This window comes from Haliotis rufescens, unplaced genomic scaffold, assembly GCF_023055435.1.
Source record: "Haliotis rufescens isolate VD_foot unplaced genomic scaffold, xgHalRufe1.0.p SCAF_13, whole genome shotgun sequence".
In the NCBI taxonomy this organism is placed as follows: domain Eukaryota; kingdom Metazoa; phylum Mollusca; class Gastropoda; order Lepetellida; family Haliotidae; genus Haliotis; species Haliotis rufescens.
This window is the reverse complement of record NW_025963813.1, coordinates 15631381-15647242: the sequence shown is the minus strand read 5'-3', so window position 1 is coordinate 15647242 and position 15862 is coordinate 15631381. Positions and strand designations below refer to the sequence as shown.

At 35.5% G+C, this 15862-nt stretch overlaps 1 protein-coding gene across 1 annotated transcript; it reads left to right on the top strand.

Annotated features, from left to right (window-relative positions):
* The first annotated feature begins 1681 nt into the window (after positions 1–1681).
* Positions 1682–14005, top strand: LOC124127154. The gene is made up of 10 exons (XM_048394227.1): positions 1682–4098; positions 5560–5680; positions 6164–6211; positions 6487–6531; positions 7046–7218; positions 7447–7545; positions 8365–8432; positions 9284–9375; positions 9688–9797; positions 13050–14005. The coding sequence occupies exons 2-10, from the start codon at positions 5656–5658 to the stop codon at positions 13401–13403; spliced, it is 1014 nt and encodes a 337-aa protein (XP_048250184.1). The 5' UTR covers positions 1682–4098; positions 5560–5655; the 3' UTR covers positions 13404–14005.
* Positions 14006–15862: the final 1857 nt, after the last annotated feature.

Genomic DNA, 15862 nt, shown 5'->3' with positions numbered 1-15862 from the left:
GATTACCCTCACGTGTATCTTATCATAACATTTTACGCATAAGTCTTTAATGGTTCTCGCTATTGGTGAAATTGTGCCGTCTATGTACGACTATGATATTTTTAATATATCATAGTTCAAAAGACGTTCTCGTCAACTACGGACATACCCAATGTCGTATTCTCGTTATGAAAAACCTACCTCGCAGTCGTGAAATGGTATCAAGGACACTAAACTAATTAAATATTTTATCTGGGAGTGGTATAGCCGGAGTTGTACTGAGACATTTCAGAAATTAACATACTCTCGACTCACATTCACTTTCGACAACTTAGACAGTAGTTTCGTATGGTATGAAAGCAACTTCTAAATCTGTTTGAAAAATCGCAAAGAAAAGCTGTTTACATGTAACGCATTGCCATCTAATTTACATCATATCGTCAAACAAGACATTGTTTTCAGCTTTCATTAATCAATATCTTCTACGCAACATAACATCTACATGGGAGAAGTAAAATGATTACTTACTTATTCAGTTGTTAATCCGGCCCTCTCCAGAAACTTGACCAGTTTCTTAATCTACGATGAATGGCAACTTGAGCAGGCAGCTGGGCAAACACAGGAATGTGATGATTGTTGAAGCATACCAAACAGGGTATACTCTGCCGCTGAGGAGAACGTGTCATATAGCACCAATGACCTACCACGTGACATAGCGAGCAGTCACGTGATATGTTACGCGCGAGAAGTTAATTCCATGGTGTGCAATAGTCTTCATTCCAAACTGACGCCATCTTTCAGTGCTTTTATACAAACAACATTATATTTTATTCATTTAGTTTTTACTTACCTTTTTTAAATAAAATTCACTTTCTGTGAAGCAGACGTTAAATAAACGAAAGAAACAACTCATTTTAGTATCTGAAGTAATCCTTAACTTATTATCTTAAAACTCACCTCTAGTTTTTACATAATATTCAGTTAGATTATTTACCATATCTTGTTTTGTGTTTGTACCCGTCGGGCACATCCCATTTGTGAAGCCGATGTTGAATGATGATGTGACACTCCCACTCCAAATAAAGGGGATAATAGAATATAAATATTTCAGATAACACTTACTGTTACCTTTAATAAATCTTTTCCTTGTTGTTGTTTTTAATGAATAAAAATAGCTTTTTGGGGTGATTTTTTTGTATCTAAAGATAGTAACCCGGCATGATGAAAGGACAATGTATGAAACGATGAAACAGAAGCAACATATATAACGGAATACGGTTGGTCCTTATAGCCTTCTGTTCTATTTGTAGGAACAGACTAAGCAAGAATGCTTCGCTGTGAACTTAATTTTTTCAGTGAAACCCCTATCAAAATACTACCCTTGTTTCTCTTTTCAAAGATTCTAGTTTTCACCTGTTTTGTCTGGTTTAAATTTAACAGTTTTTATTCAGAAAGGCCATACGCCTTTCATACGACAATTCACTGCAATAATGATGAGAAAAACAGATTGAGTTATATCATTGTAGATACAATTACTGGTAGCTGCATATTATATTTTGGCACTATTTACCACGAAAAGACCAAATCATGAGCAAATTTAACTGAAATGTAAAGTGGCTACTCTTTATATTTATTTTCTTATCTTCCTTGTCTATAATCATATGACATTGCCTATGAAATTTGAATAAATAAAAAAATATTTTGTTTTCCCATACCGACTGACGATTGTCGTAGAACAAAGATCGTTTCTACAATAGAGGGCCTCATTAGTAATATTTGAACTAATATATTATATTTTGTAAACGCTTTTGCTGGCTGTGACCTAGGCAAACCATGATGTTTTTAGAAGAATCTGCTTTGTTTAAATCACAATCACTGATCCAAACATGTGCGCCAATATGTTAATCCTTCAATAAGATTATCTTATCGTGAGAAGAAAGGTGCCGTTTATGAACTGTGCGTTGCGACTCAACGTTCAACTGAATTGTGAAAACATTTTAGTATTGGGCAGAGACGTCCACATTATACAAATTCTCACTTCCGTTTAAAAAATCCAAAATGCATATATACTTAGACGTCTGATGGCCAGTTACGTTTGAAACGCGTTGAAAAAAGGCTGTTCATTATCTTGGATCGACTTTTTGCAATGGAAGAGGCATCACTGCATGGAATTTGGTCAGAGTCAGGAGAAAGCTCAGGTAAGACCAAATATCTACATATTTATTTATGTAAAGACATCGGTTTATTTCTGTGTAAATCACCATATAGAGGAGATACATTATCGTTCGATATTATTATATTATGCAAAACATCACACATAAGATTATGAAATGTTTTCCCTTTCTGAGATATTGCTCATATCTGACAAATATACAAACAGTGTAAAGGAATCGTTTAGTGCCATATACATGAATATAGAAATGTAATGACTACTCTATTAACATAAGACGTTCGATATAGAGTTGTGAACGGACCTAACAATTTACATCTACCATCTTTTATTATCTCTGTCGCAGAAAGCACACTTCGTTGTGAACTGCAGTGTTATAGTGAGAACCTTTGACACAGAAGACAATTATTTCTAAAATATGTTCTAAAATAACGTATCGCTTTACCGTATGCATGTACATAGTATAACGTTAGTTGTTATCTATTAGATTTTTGATCCCCGTACATTGCTAAAACTGCACAATGCGACACCCGGGTATACGACTATTAAAAAACCTCCAATACAACAATGTTGATAAACAAAGATTATTTGTGATATCTACAAGCAGTGTCACAATAAAACTGAAGATTTTGATTTTGTATCGCCTATGAAAAGTAATTTATTCTGCAAACATGCAGTGCCACGGAAACTCTAACTATCTTTTATTAAGAAGCTGCATATGTGTTATTTCGTTTAAACAATTTGTAACTACAGTTTGAATCCCCTTTTTAACATGGACATATTATACACTTGATGAGATTGTTTGCGCGGCTCAGTTCTCAATTCACATGTTTGACAAATGGCACTATAAAACGTTGGTAAAAATATCAAAAACAGCCTTTTTAATTTGGAATAGTATATGCCCAATGACGGTTTGGCAGAAACCACAAAAAAGTATAGATTGTCAATAACATGTCGCACATACCGGGCCCTAGTTCAAGATCAAAGATAATTGCCGCCTTGGAATGTCTAGCGGAATGATTGACACCTGTTATCACTGTAAATGTCTTGTCAAGGCTTGACTAACGATGACTCAACGCCAATTTAAAGAGGACATTACCACATGTTTATTGATAAACATTGAGAATAACCATAGACAGTATGGCGCCGCTTAATTTGACTGTCTGCCGCTTTCACACTGATTTGACAATATGCATAGGTAACACGCGTTACTGCCGCATGAGTTTGTTATTTTCTATGATGGGTAGTGATACGTGTGCGATTTATTTGCAATGAAACTTAGCCAATTCTCTATGACATCGGCATTTGTGCACGGGAACCACGGCGTGTATGTTTATTTCTCTCAAATTAATTATTAATTACTACAGTCACCTACTACAATATTTTGGGTTATTTGTCATTTGGATATTTTCTTAATAACTTAAGACAAATAATTGATATATGAATTATTTATATTAATATGAATTCAGGCTCTTGAAATAGAGTTTATTAACATCATTCCTCTATTTGGCTGGCATTTTGAGTAGATTGTTCTGACTAAATCTAGTTCCACCATGCAAACTACATGTTTTCCTCTGAATTTATAATCAGTATCTCTTCAATTGTAATTATTCTACCTGCGTTTTATGTTATAAGAAAACCGAACAGTTATCATCATTCGATAGGACAAAGGCTTAACTATGCTTCTTACCCAAACTACCAAACTAAGTATTCAGATGTGTGACCATATCCCTACAAACACGCTAAAACCAAGCAATCCCATTTCACTTACATATTGTTTGAAACACATGCTAGTCAATCGCAAAATACTGATTCGCATTTTAGATTCAAGGTAAGCAATGCATTATATACTTACAACATATTTATCATGTTCAATTTAAGGATCCGAATACCAGATCGACGAGGAGGACAAGAGTGACACATCGTCGGAATTTGCCACCAATTACCAGGTATTAATTGAAATAGTGAATAGATTATTCACTGATTATCCGGGGAAGTTAACAATTTTTGATTTAAACAATATTTCATTCGGAAATAATATAACGATACAGAATAGGGAAAAGGTGAACCGAAAACTAAATATCTATACTAAGTCTAACATCTTTCCTCTTACAATAATGTACGCAGTAACTATATTCTAATGTAAATGAATAACATTTTGTAAAAAGGAAATACGGTGAGACAGTTAAGTAATGTTGTAGCATTTATTTCGGTTTCTTCATGTCCCAGGAAACTATACGCTGGTCTCTTGTAATAGAGTAACATGAATGTTTTATTAGTAGACTGAATGTGTGTCTGTATGAACTGAATTGTATCATCATAGTGTTGACCCAAAAGGAATATCGCCAAGGTGAACGAGACAAAAATATTGAAAAAAATCATAGAGTAGGTTAGGAAAAAAAGTCATGGGAAAAAAATCATAAACAATAAAATCTGTATGCATATCAGTTTTATTCAAGTAACAACAAGTGATCTGAAGACTAAATAAATAAAGTCCTGTTCTGTTCTTAAGACGCCGTCATGATTAGTTGGCGCCAGCCTAGACTGTCCAATCAACGTGAATATACAAACCGTGATGTTACTTGACCAGTTGATGGCACCTGTCAAACTCAAAGTGCCCCTGGTCCTCCACCCACCATGTGTAATACTTTAGCGCACTTGAACGTTTTATGTGCAGCTATATCACTGTTAGGCTGAGTGATGAGAGAATAAATTTGGTCGTTTTTGTTAACGATCGTTTTTATGTTCAACCTGGTAACCTTATAAGTGACTAACTGTTTTATCATGATGAAATGAAACATAAAAAAATAATCAGAGGGAATGACGGTCGCATTTTTCGCATACATGTCATGCTCGCATTAATTTCATGATTTACTCAAGATAGATTTGAGCAACGATCATGTTTGGGTAAGGGAGATAATTTTGTCTCCGCTTGCAATTGGTTTCAATCGGACGAGCAGCTCCGAGATCGCAGCTTGACTGTTCGGTACGGCCGAAACGCGGCATCCATGTTGTTCACGCTCCTTAGATCACGCGGCCTCATTGGCCTGACGAGACATAGCTCTACATGCCACTATCGCTTTGCTTCAGTTTCTGCCAGTCTATACATGTACCTTTCTTGAATCAATTAACGATTTCATTGTCAAAGTGGTCTGATTTCAGTAATGTTAATGAAATCGGTGTTGTAATATATTATAAACTTGAACATTGTGCACTATCTGTTATACATCTGTCAGTTATATATGTAATATTCATATTGTCAGGGATTGTTTTACTAAATGTGTTAACACTTATATCACCCGTTTACATCATCTGCTGCTAGTGTCGAAAACAAGTGTTTGACGAATTCAAGTTTTACCGCATAACCATATTGTGGAAACATTTTAATTTTGTATTTGGTCTCATCGTAGAGTCCAGTCAAGCGCAAGAACAAAATCTTGAGACAAAGGGAAGAAAATGGAAAAAAGAATAGATTAGGAAGCGGTCCAGTTGCCTCATCTACACCTATGACAAGAGTTTACGACTTTTCAGGTATTTCTTACCGAACTTTACAATAATGGTTCCTAATTAGTGGCCAGGTTGAACTGTTGAAATGTGTCTGTGATTGCAGAAAGTGTCTCTCATAACCTGTAATGGGTTGTTCATACATAATTGTTTTAAATAGATTTTATATTGTAAATATGAGGTGAGACTGTAATAAAATATCTGTCTGTAATTACGACAAGTAGGACTGACCGTTAGCTTTAGCAGTCCACGTGAAGCAAAAAAAGTATAACGTTTGTGACTCGCCTGCAGTCGCAGATGAATTTCTTTACCTTTTTAAATGTCCAGGGCTCAATCATCAAAGAAAAACATGAACTGTAAATTATTGTGCATGGCAAAATGTATATAAACTTTACAAATGTATGCAGTCTAAAAACTATTATGTTCGAGCAATAAAGCACGTTCAAGATAACTGATTCATATATTTTCATCAACCCAAGCCCATTTCTTAAATTGTACTTTTCTATGCAGATGGAGAAGATGACGGTCAGGACTTACTGAGAAGAGCCTCAAGCTGTAGTATGTATTTTCATCAAACACAATTCTATGAGCAGGTTCATGAATTTTCTTGTCACATTCGTGTAGTTTAACATGTAATTTGCTTTCATTTCAATCAGAGATTATCGTAGGTATGCTTAGACACGCAGTTATTTTCAACATCTAAATGGATATTCATAAAGATAAATGAAATCCGTATCCATCGGCGATCAATGGTATGTAGTGCATCGATGTGTCTGCAATTTGCTTAGAAAATAGCACTCATACGGCATCTGATAAACAAATTAATGTTTCAGAGAAACAAGCTGCAATTCAAGCTGAGACTCCTCGTATGAGACAAGGTATGTCACACAACGTATGAAATGATTTTTCGCATTGTATGAATAATCATACATTTATATGATTTTGGCACATCTTTAGCTGCCACAAGATACGCGGAATGACACAGGAGGAACATCTCCATTATTGATAAGGATTGCTTAATCGACATTAAAATGCCCTAGCTAATGATATTCAAACACTCATTCGTCAACACCAATTACATTCGACCAGCAACAAGATCATTTAATGTAACTATCCTTTTTATGTTTGCCGCTGAGGCTTGTCTTATATTCCAGCGGGATTTCAAATGACTGCAACCTAGTGCTTATAACACTTCAGATTGCAGTTGATGGCAAAATTAGCTTACTCTTTTTAATAAGAATATCAAGGAGGGGTAGTTCTGTTTGGCTCGAATATATTTTGAATTTGATATTTGAGTGCATATTTTGGAGAAGGTTGCACTTGAATTTTTCCCAGAACGTAAAACGGTCATCCAGGTGCTATGTAAGTATTTAATGTTTCTCTTAATTACAGGAAAGTCAATCCCCTATGCGGAATTTCTCCAACTCATGAGGGTCATGGAAGGACGACTTCACAGGGCCATTACAGATTTGAAGGGCGAAGTCGGCGACCTTAAAAAGGAAATTGGAAACTTAAACAGCGAGGTTAGAGACCTCAAGAGCAAACTTACTGAAAAGAATACACAGGTAAGTGATGATAGTCAACACTGTATTCAGTTTAAAATGCATTCTCGATATGATTTATCGTGTTTCAAGGGGAAAATTATAGTTAAATATATATTTACGTGTCATTACAAGGAAACATTGATTTTAAAAATTGCATCCAGCCAGTGTTGGATCATGCGATATAACAGAACTAGTAGGGCATACCATGATACGTTTCACCGTCAATTTTCACTATATTTGTATTTCCAGGTTACCGCCCTAACTGCAAAAGTTACACGTTTGGACAACAGGGTCCAGGAACCAACACAAACTTCGACCAAATCCAGCAAAGTCAGTACAAACATAAGGGTAAGATCCAAGCAAAACATCAAAACGGCGGATATGTGGAAAACCGTGTTTAGCGACCGAGATTATACAGCGCGTTAAACGAGGGCAATCAACATAAACTATGTGTTGTTATTGGGAAGAAAAACACCATAACGATTGTTTTCCCGAAGTACTCGGCACTAATAAGCGGATTAAGGTTCAATTCAGATACTTTCGGCTTGAAAGCATTCACTTTCTTTATCTAAAATAATATTTGGCATGGGGGAGATTGCACTAGTGTAATGATAAAACACCACTTTGTTTACAATCAAGTTGTAAACAATCAAGTTGTAAACCAACGCATGGACCTGTTACTGTTGTGGTACGGTATATTGTAGACATGGAGCATAGAGTGTTTTTGTATGTTGGATGAGTGTGTTTGGATGAGAAAGTGTTTGTATGCGTGAACGTTGTGTTTGTGTCCAGAATGGTAAATGCGTATGAGTTTCGTATGTATGCAAGTATGAAAGTAATTATGTCTTGAGTGTATGTGTGTGAACGTTACGTAAATTTGTGCATGGAGGTATCTGAGTGAGGTAGGTATGTTGTGGTGTGTCCACAGAGGTGGATGTGGGATGCAACTGTATTTTATTGTAATTTTTTAATTTTTTTTAAATGGCCAGGTGTATCTATTTTAAATAGCTTGGGTTCAGCAATCGCATTAATTTCACGATTTACAGTAATCGATGCGTTTCTCATAAGACAATATCAAGTTTCGATAGATTTATCTCACAGATAAAATCACCAATATTGATTCTTTCTATTGTCTGTTAACTATATTTTATCAATTTTCTTCCTTAGGCAGCATTGAAGGCAGCGATCGACCATGCTGAAACTGAGAAAGGGTGGACTATGGAGCCTATGTTCACGTAAGTATCGTAGTGTGCAGTGATCATTTTGGAAAGGACGATATGTTCATTCTGTTACAATCATTTAAATAATTCGAAAATATCATTTTTACCATACTTGACAACCATTTGTTTGGAGTCGACTTACACCAGGAAAACGCTGTGGCATTGTAAGCACTATTTCTGTTGATATGTGTATCTTTGCGTCTGTGAGACCGAGTATGTAACCTATATAATTATTTATCTCTTTTTAAACCCCTATAGGTTTGTCGCTGATAAAAGTTAATCAAAACTATCAAAAGTCATATGTAATTTATCTTTGTTTCACTTATACTTTTATTACAGTACTTTTTATTCAGATGAATAGATAGGCTTGTTTTAAAATCTTATCGCATTTTTAGTGTTCATTTTACCTCCATAATCAATGAACGAGTCGCAAAGTTTTGTGTGCCTCAAGTTTTTCTGATAAAATTGGAGGTACATCCGAAAAAGACTGTTACGCAATTTTGGCAAAAATAATATTTTCTTAATACCACCACGATTACTTCTCTTCCATGAATCCCGTTTCAGTAGAAAATAGTCATAAATAAAGTCTTAGGAATCTTTGTAATGGGAAATTATATGAGACAGTCACATAAATATATATCTTTTTGTTATTTTTGTACCAGAAAACTGTACCACCAATATATCTCAAATCTAAACGAATATGTCTTAATTATGCAGTGAAATTATACCTAATAATCTAGCTTCTTTTAGTTACTTCAAAATAAGTTAATAAGTTCATGCTGAAGTCGTTAAAGAAGATTATATGTAATAGTTATTGGCATATGTATATTTCTGGTCATATAATAAAAGTAAAACATTTGTTGCAGGTTGGAGTCCGCACAGAATCGACAAGTTGTCAAATACATCTGGGACTTTTCTAAGGTGATAGCTCCAAGCATGACAAAACAGGAATTTAAAGGTATTTTTATCATTTAAGTGTATTTCAAATGCATGTGTCCGTCATGTACATTTTTAAAACATTTCAATTCCATAAGTCAATGCAAAGGTACACATGCCTACTAGTGGAAAGATTTAAACCTTTTTTCAGTGTTTTGAAATGACTTATCTATGATGCGTAACATTCCCATTAGTCTGTCAGGAAAGAATTATATAGCAGCATTCACAGGTAAACTAATGGTTAAAGACTTGCTGTACACTATTTGAAGATATGGAAAAAAGACCGGTATGTTGCAGTTCACATCCAAATAAGGAAAGAAACATTATGTTCCAGATGGTATGACCAGGATCATGTTAACGAAGAAAGAGAAGCTATCCCGAACACGTAACGGAAAAGAGAAAGAACACACGGACGCGTCCAGAAAGAATTCAAGGAAACTGACGGTAAGTTGAAAGATTTGTGTTGCTGGAGGGATTAAATACCCCCTTAGGATATAAAATTTGGATTATTGAAGATGAATTTTGAGTGAAGCTTAACTTGGGCAAAGTAAGGCCAATTATTGGAAGTGTTTGAGGTGTGACTTTATATAGGCCTGTTGGCCATGGCCGCCGAGTTAAAAAAAAGAGAAATTTAGAATGAGGTGAGTGGCGCCTTATTAATATATAATTAAAAGGTGCCCAGTGGAGTAAGGTTATAGGGAGAGGTGGAATTTGGAATACATATGTTTTTTGCAGAATTAACAGCAGGATAGATTAGAATAGAGAATTTTATTAGGACAACCGGGGTGTATAAAAATTGGTAAATTGCCTGCTTTTAATATTTACCTATTTACCCTTATATAGTTTACACCCCGGGTAATTTTCTGTTGTTCATATTATGAGTGTATACACTACAATTCTAAGACGGAAAGGCCGTCATGTGTTGTCTAGACTGTCCAATCAACGTGAGTTAACAAACCGTGATCACTTGACTAGCATTGATTAGCTTGTCTATAATGCCCACCTTTGTAACATGTCAATATATTGCTTTGTCATTATATCATTGTAATTAGTGCTGAGAAAATGTTGTTATGAACAGTGGCACGACCATCACCCGACACCTGTATATATTCAATGTGTTACGTGACAGACTATTTCTATTATCCCCCAGTCTCTGTCTTGTTAGTTAACGCCAAAGTCGACACACGCGTAGCTCAGCTATTTTAGTCAGTCTTCTAATGACTGGGACAACACACACGACTTGTGTAACTTGTTTATAATTTCAATCACTGTTCAGAAAACATTTGTGGAGGTGTAATAAACCACAGGCGCGAAAGAGATTTTTTTTTAACCTTTAATATGAAAGTATATATTTTACAAGAGCTTTTTGCCAGTCTAGCTACCACTCGCTCGTCTTCTACATAAGAGTAAAAGTGGGGCACATCTCTGCCGGTATTCTTCCATGTATTCGCATAACAGCTTCGAAATAATATTTTGGGCGTCCATTGATGCACATATGCATCGGAGAGTCAACTAGGACATTGGCAAATGAATTCATGTAAATGCAATATCATCATACAACGTGTTTAGAAAATAATAAGAAGAAGAAGATTCCAAGCGATGCTCCCGAGTGCTTTGCCGGTACTGACGTCAGTGGTTAGGGCTTGTGGTTTTGCACATTAGTAGATAATAGAATCCAGTCAATATATATAATATCGTTTTTTAAGTCTTTCACAGTATTTTAACCTGTGAAATAAACTCATCATAATACTTATTAAGAGGTGTGTCGCTAATCACCTCGGGATATCTTTGATATTCCATGTATAACTTTGCTCTGACTTATTGAATTTCCTATTTACCTGGCTTGAATCAATTCATATACAGAAGAGTAAAACGACTGAACCTGCATACATTTTAAGCGGTCATTGATCAAAGGATATTATGAGGCGTACTACTTTTTGTTTGTCAACATCACGCCTCGAAACATTTTATAAAGTAAACCGTGACTGTTCTGTTGTTAAAATTAGGTATTACTGAAACGGATTTTTTAGCAGTTGTCAATATATGAAATAATAGGTGATGTGTATCCATTAATGCCCATCCGACGGATATGTTTCCATTACCAAGCCTAGTAAGGCAAGGTTGCCTGTTGTCCTCAATACTATTTTGTGTTGAGCAATACGATTTAGCAACAAAATTTAAAAAATCATTGGCTTGCTATTATATGCGTATGAATTTCTCTTTTAACAGCAGGGTTTTGCCCGGTCTCAGTAATACTGAATTGTATAAACGTTGTTAGGTAAGGTTTAAATCTTACCATTTCTTGGTAGTTATTATTGTCGTTGCAAGAAATTAATAGTTTCTTTTAAATGTTACTTGACGAATTTACATTGCACCCTCAATGTAAATGTGTTGTCAATATATTCAAATAGTTGAAATCATTTCCTAAATAACTAATGTTACACAAATAACACTTTCCGCCATAAAAAGGTACATAACGCCATCTTTCTACCTTTATAGAAACCCTGAGCGTCACCCAATGACCCTAATAAATCTGTCACCCGCGGCCGCATGTATATGCACATAGAAAATTGGTTAGAGGTAGATATGCCACAAATACAATTACAGAAACTCTCAGAATATGATAAATTAGGAAGCATTTGTTTTTAATGATTTAAAGAATGGTTTATCTCATATAAAGAAGGCCAACAGACAATGCCTATATGAAGTTCCCTCCAGACAAATTCCTTCCACATAATTTACTACATGTATTGCATCTCAGAGGACTGTACCTTGGGTACTGAAACAGATAATGAACATTACCCTGATAAATGTAACCACAACTAGAAGATAAATTATGAGGAGCAAATCTATCAAATTTGTAGCCATTTATTTCACTACGTTCTTATCTAAATGTACTATGTACTATCCAATTCTTTCCGTTACCAAATATTCTATATTGATGAGTTACATTACTATCGATCCGGACTTTCGTTGTCAAACATGTTAAATCGACACAAATTAGCCTCGAGCAGATCACCACTCAGCTGCCCAGCCATTCCACAGAGATTTTTCTTAAATTGTTCTGATAAACAAAACCAAAATATCGGAATCGTAACTGACATATCTCCCTTACTTGCGATATGTTCCAATGTTGTTAGAAATGTCGTGTCATTTTAAAACGTATATAAATCCAATCATACCTTCAGATCATTGTTGTAACATGTCTTTTGGTAGTATATTTATCTATACTACGAAATGTTTCATGTTTCATACTCTGTGGGGAGTGACTAATATTCACACCAAGTACCAGATAGATAGTTAGGAATGTAACGATGCGTATAACTATAGTTGCTGCAATTGCTTCTCTGAAATGAGAATAAAATGTTTCATGTTTGTTATTCCTGCATTAAAACGTCTTAAATAACTCCTGCTTGTACGCAGTGAGTTTTACTTTAGGAGTTCAACTGCAAATAATATGTACTATGAGTTGTAAGTTAATGTTACTGAAACTTGAAGATTATCTGTAGACTTCTTTTTATAGATTTAGATATATATTTCTTCCCATTTACAGAATTTCGATTTATAGTGACTCTAAACACAACATGCTCAGGACAAACTATTCTACTGAAGTAATGGGCACATTTCTGTTTTGTCTTCGTTTTATTTCGTGTTTAAGAAAGGTGGGTGTTATAAAGTGAACGGTTTTGCTTTCAGAAAAGCAGAAACCGTGTAACTGGCATTGAAAAATCCGAACTACCTCATCACACAAGGACCAAGTACATTCGAGTAATGAAAAAAACGCAGCTCATGTCGTCAGAAGAGAGTTCGGTCGACGAGGATGGCAACCGGGTCTTCAATGTGAGAAGGAGGGACTGGGAGAGTCATGAAATGAGGGCCGCTAAAAAAGTGGCCGACGAGACATTTAGTAAAACAACCAAGACAGCAGCGTCCATCGTACCACGGACGAGACGAATTACAGGTGTCTCGTCATTTGCACCACCTCCTGCCTGGTTGCAGAAAGAAGACAGCTGGGTCAGCTCAGCACTGACATACCATGGAGTAGTTTAGAATCATCATCATTCATATCCTCATCAGAACATGCTTACTTACTTACTAAAAGGGGTGTTTTTATAGGTTAGGAATTTTAGGGTTTATTGGCAGCTTGTTTTTTGTCCTTTTTTTTTAAATGCGGCCAAGTAGGCCTGGTTTGATTATATAGATGCTTAGTGCTTCAAAGGTTTAAAGTCATGTAGGGGGTTCAGTACAGTCATGTGATTGTTGCAATTTAGTGAGGATTGGAGTGTTGTTTGGTCTGTGTTGCTGGTAATGTGTTCCATAAAGTATTGAATAGGGCGCTCTAAATGTAAATGTCACACGGGAATAATACGTGTTCGGGCGTTTCTTTTTAAGTTGCAGTGGGGGTATTTACCGGTTTGGTGGTTTTTTTAATTAGGTGTAGGTGAGAGCTTAACTTAGTGTGGCCTGTTTGTAGTTTGGTTATTACTCTGTCAATGTTTTTGGTTTTATGATGGATATGTTTTTTTGAGTGGCGTTTTAGTTTGCAATCATATTTCTGATTGTTATTTTGCCGCTATTTTCGTTTGAGATACTTTTAATTCCTTTTTTTTTATTTTGGTAGGTTGATGCTTGGGATGCTTACTTCTTCTAATTTTAGTGCTGATTTGGCTGCTTTGTCTACATGTTCGTTGCCAAACACCCCAACGTGGGCAGGGATCCAAACTATTTCTATGTCTTTACCTAGTTTACGTAGATTGTTGGCGCTTTTATCTGTTGTATTAGTTTGGGGCGTTTTTTGTGGTTTTGTTTTTATGGCCTGGAGCCCACTTAATGAGCCGGGATGCGCATGAATCACGGTCGTCAAAACGAATATATTTACCAATTATATGAAGTCAATTAGCCAGTTCAAGAGACAATACCCTGGTGTAATTAAGTCGCATGCCTCTGGTTCACGGTTCGTCTGATCTCCCGTCATAAAACCACGATGTTTATTTACCTGGAGCCCCAGACAGCGCTGACTTCCCTGTGTGCAAGTACGTACATGGCAATAAATGGTTTGACAGTTGTTTGACGGAATCCCCCCCCCCCTCCTTCTACCTTTTATGGCATATTTCAAAATTCCAAACTTGACCTGTTTTGTATATATGTATATATTATTATGTTAATATGGACAATGGTAAAATTCATAATCACAGTTCAAGGGCTGTTCACAAATTATGTAAATCTGCTTCGTGATGAATGAAGCATGGTAATAAATGTATGCATCTGAGTCATTTGTTCTGTATTCTTTGATGAGAATGAGTTTTCTTATATTAATGATGATTACTCTCACAGAATATTTGATAAGAGGATAGGACTTTCAGTTGAGAATAGTTATGCAAAAGTATAGGCGGTCTGTGCACATGTGGTAAAACTGATATATCATTGACATGATAATCGGGACTTGGAAATCATAGTCTCTCATTATATGACATAAATACACGTCTATAAGGACGCCCGACTTGTTCACGAAGCGTAATTTCAGGTTATCTGAAATCTGTCGGTTTGGAATTATTATTTTTTGTTTGTAATAAGGATAACAAAAACATGTTTTGTATTCTATTGAAGCATTCATAAATAATTCAGTGTTCGTTTCCCGCGGTTAAAGAGTTTAAACTGATTGCAAACTGATTTTAAAATATATGGTTCTGTCTGTAGTACGTCCTGATGTCATAATATTATGTCGTAAACATGTTAAATAAAACAATTATTGATAACTTCCTGAATTCCAATTGTTCAATGAACAGAATTATTCACAGCTCTGGCCTGAGACAACAATCAATTAGATGTTACTAAAGATTGTCCATTCTATGATCTTAGGCACATGTCGGCGCACTTACATGTGAGCCGTCTAGACGACCGTCTGTTTTGTCATTAAATGGCAGCTGCCATCCAGCCGAATACTTAATCTTGAGACCTATTAGGGTCTTGTCGAGTCAAGTGCGGGTCTCTCTCCCACCTTAGGGACTGAGACTGTAAAAGCCCCTCGCTACACAGACAAGTAGTGAATGTTTGAGATAAATATATTATTATATAGTTTAAACTCAATAAATAACTGTTGTTATTGTCCAAATTACTGATAAAACATATTTTAACTTTTTCCTTCTAACCATATTTCCAAACCATTCCAAACCATTCCAAGCCATTCCAAACATTTCCAATTTTGGAAATATGCTTGGAAATGTTGCCATTCCAATTTTGGATTTTTTGGAAAGATCGATCTTTCCAAGCTTTGGAAATGTTGGAATGAGCGATCTTTCCAAAGAAATCCAACGATCATTCCAAATTGGAATGGACGCTATTTGGTCTTGTGATATAACCTTTATGTCTCCTCCTAAAATGTATACATTATTTCATTATCACCATGTACATATAACATTGATGTCTCCTCCTAAAATATATACATCACTTCAATATCACCTCATTCCATGTACTTATAACCTTTATGTCTTCGCCTTAAATGGATACAT

What these genes read in the sequence shown, in the direction of transcription:
- LOC124127154 (XM_048394227.1), top strand. Translation starts at nt 5,656, where the DNA reads ATGACAAGAGTTTACGACTTTTCAG. An exon ending in GAGAAGAGCCTCAAGCTGTA is followed by an intron (nt 6,212 to 6,486) that starts GTATGTATTTTC and finishes TTAATGTTTCAG; the next exon opens with AGAAACAAGCTGCAATTCAA. An exon ending in AGAATTCAAGGAAACTGACG is followed by an intron (nt 9,798 to 13,049) that starts GTAAGTTGAAAG and finishes TTTTGCTTTCAG; the next exon opens with AAAAGCAGAAACCGTGTAAC.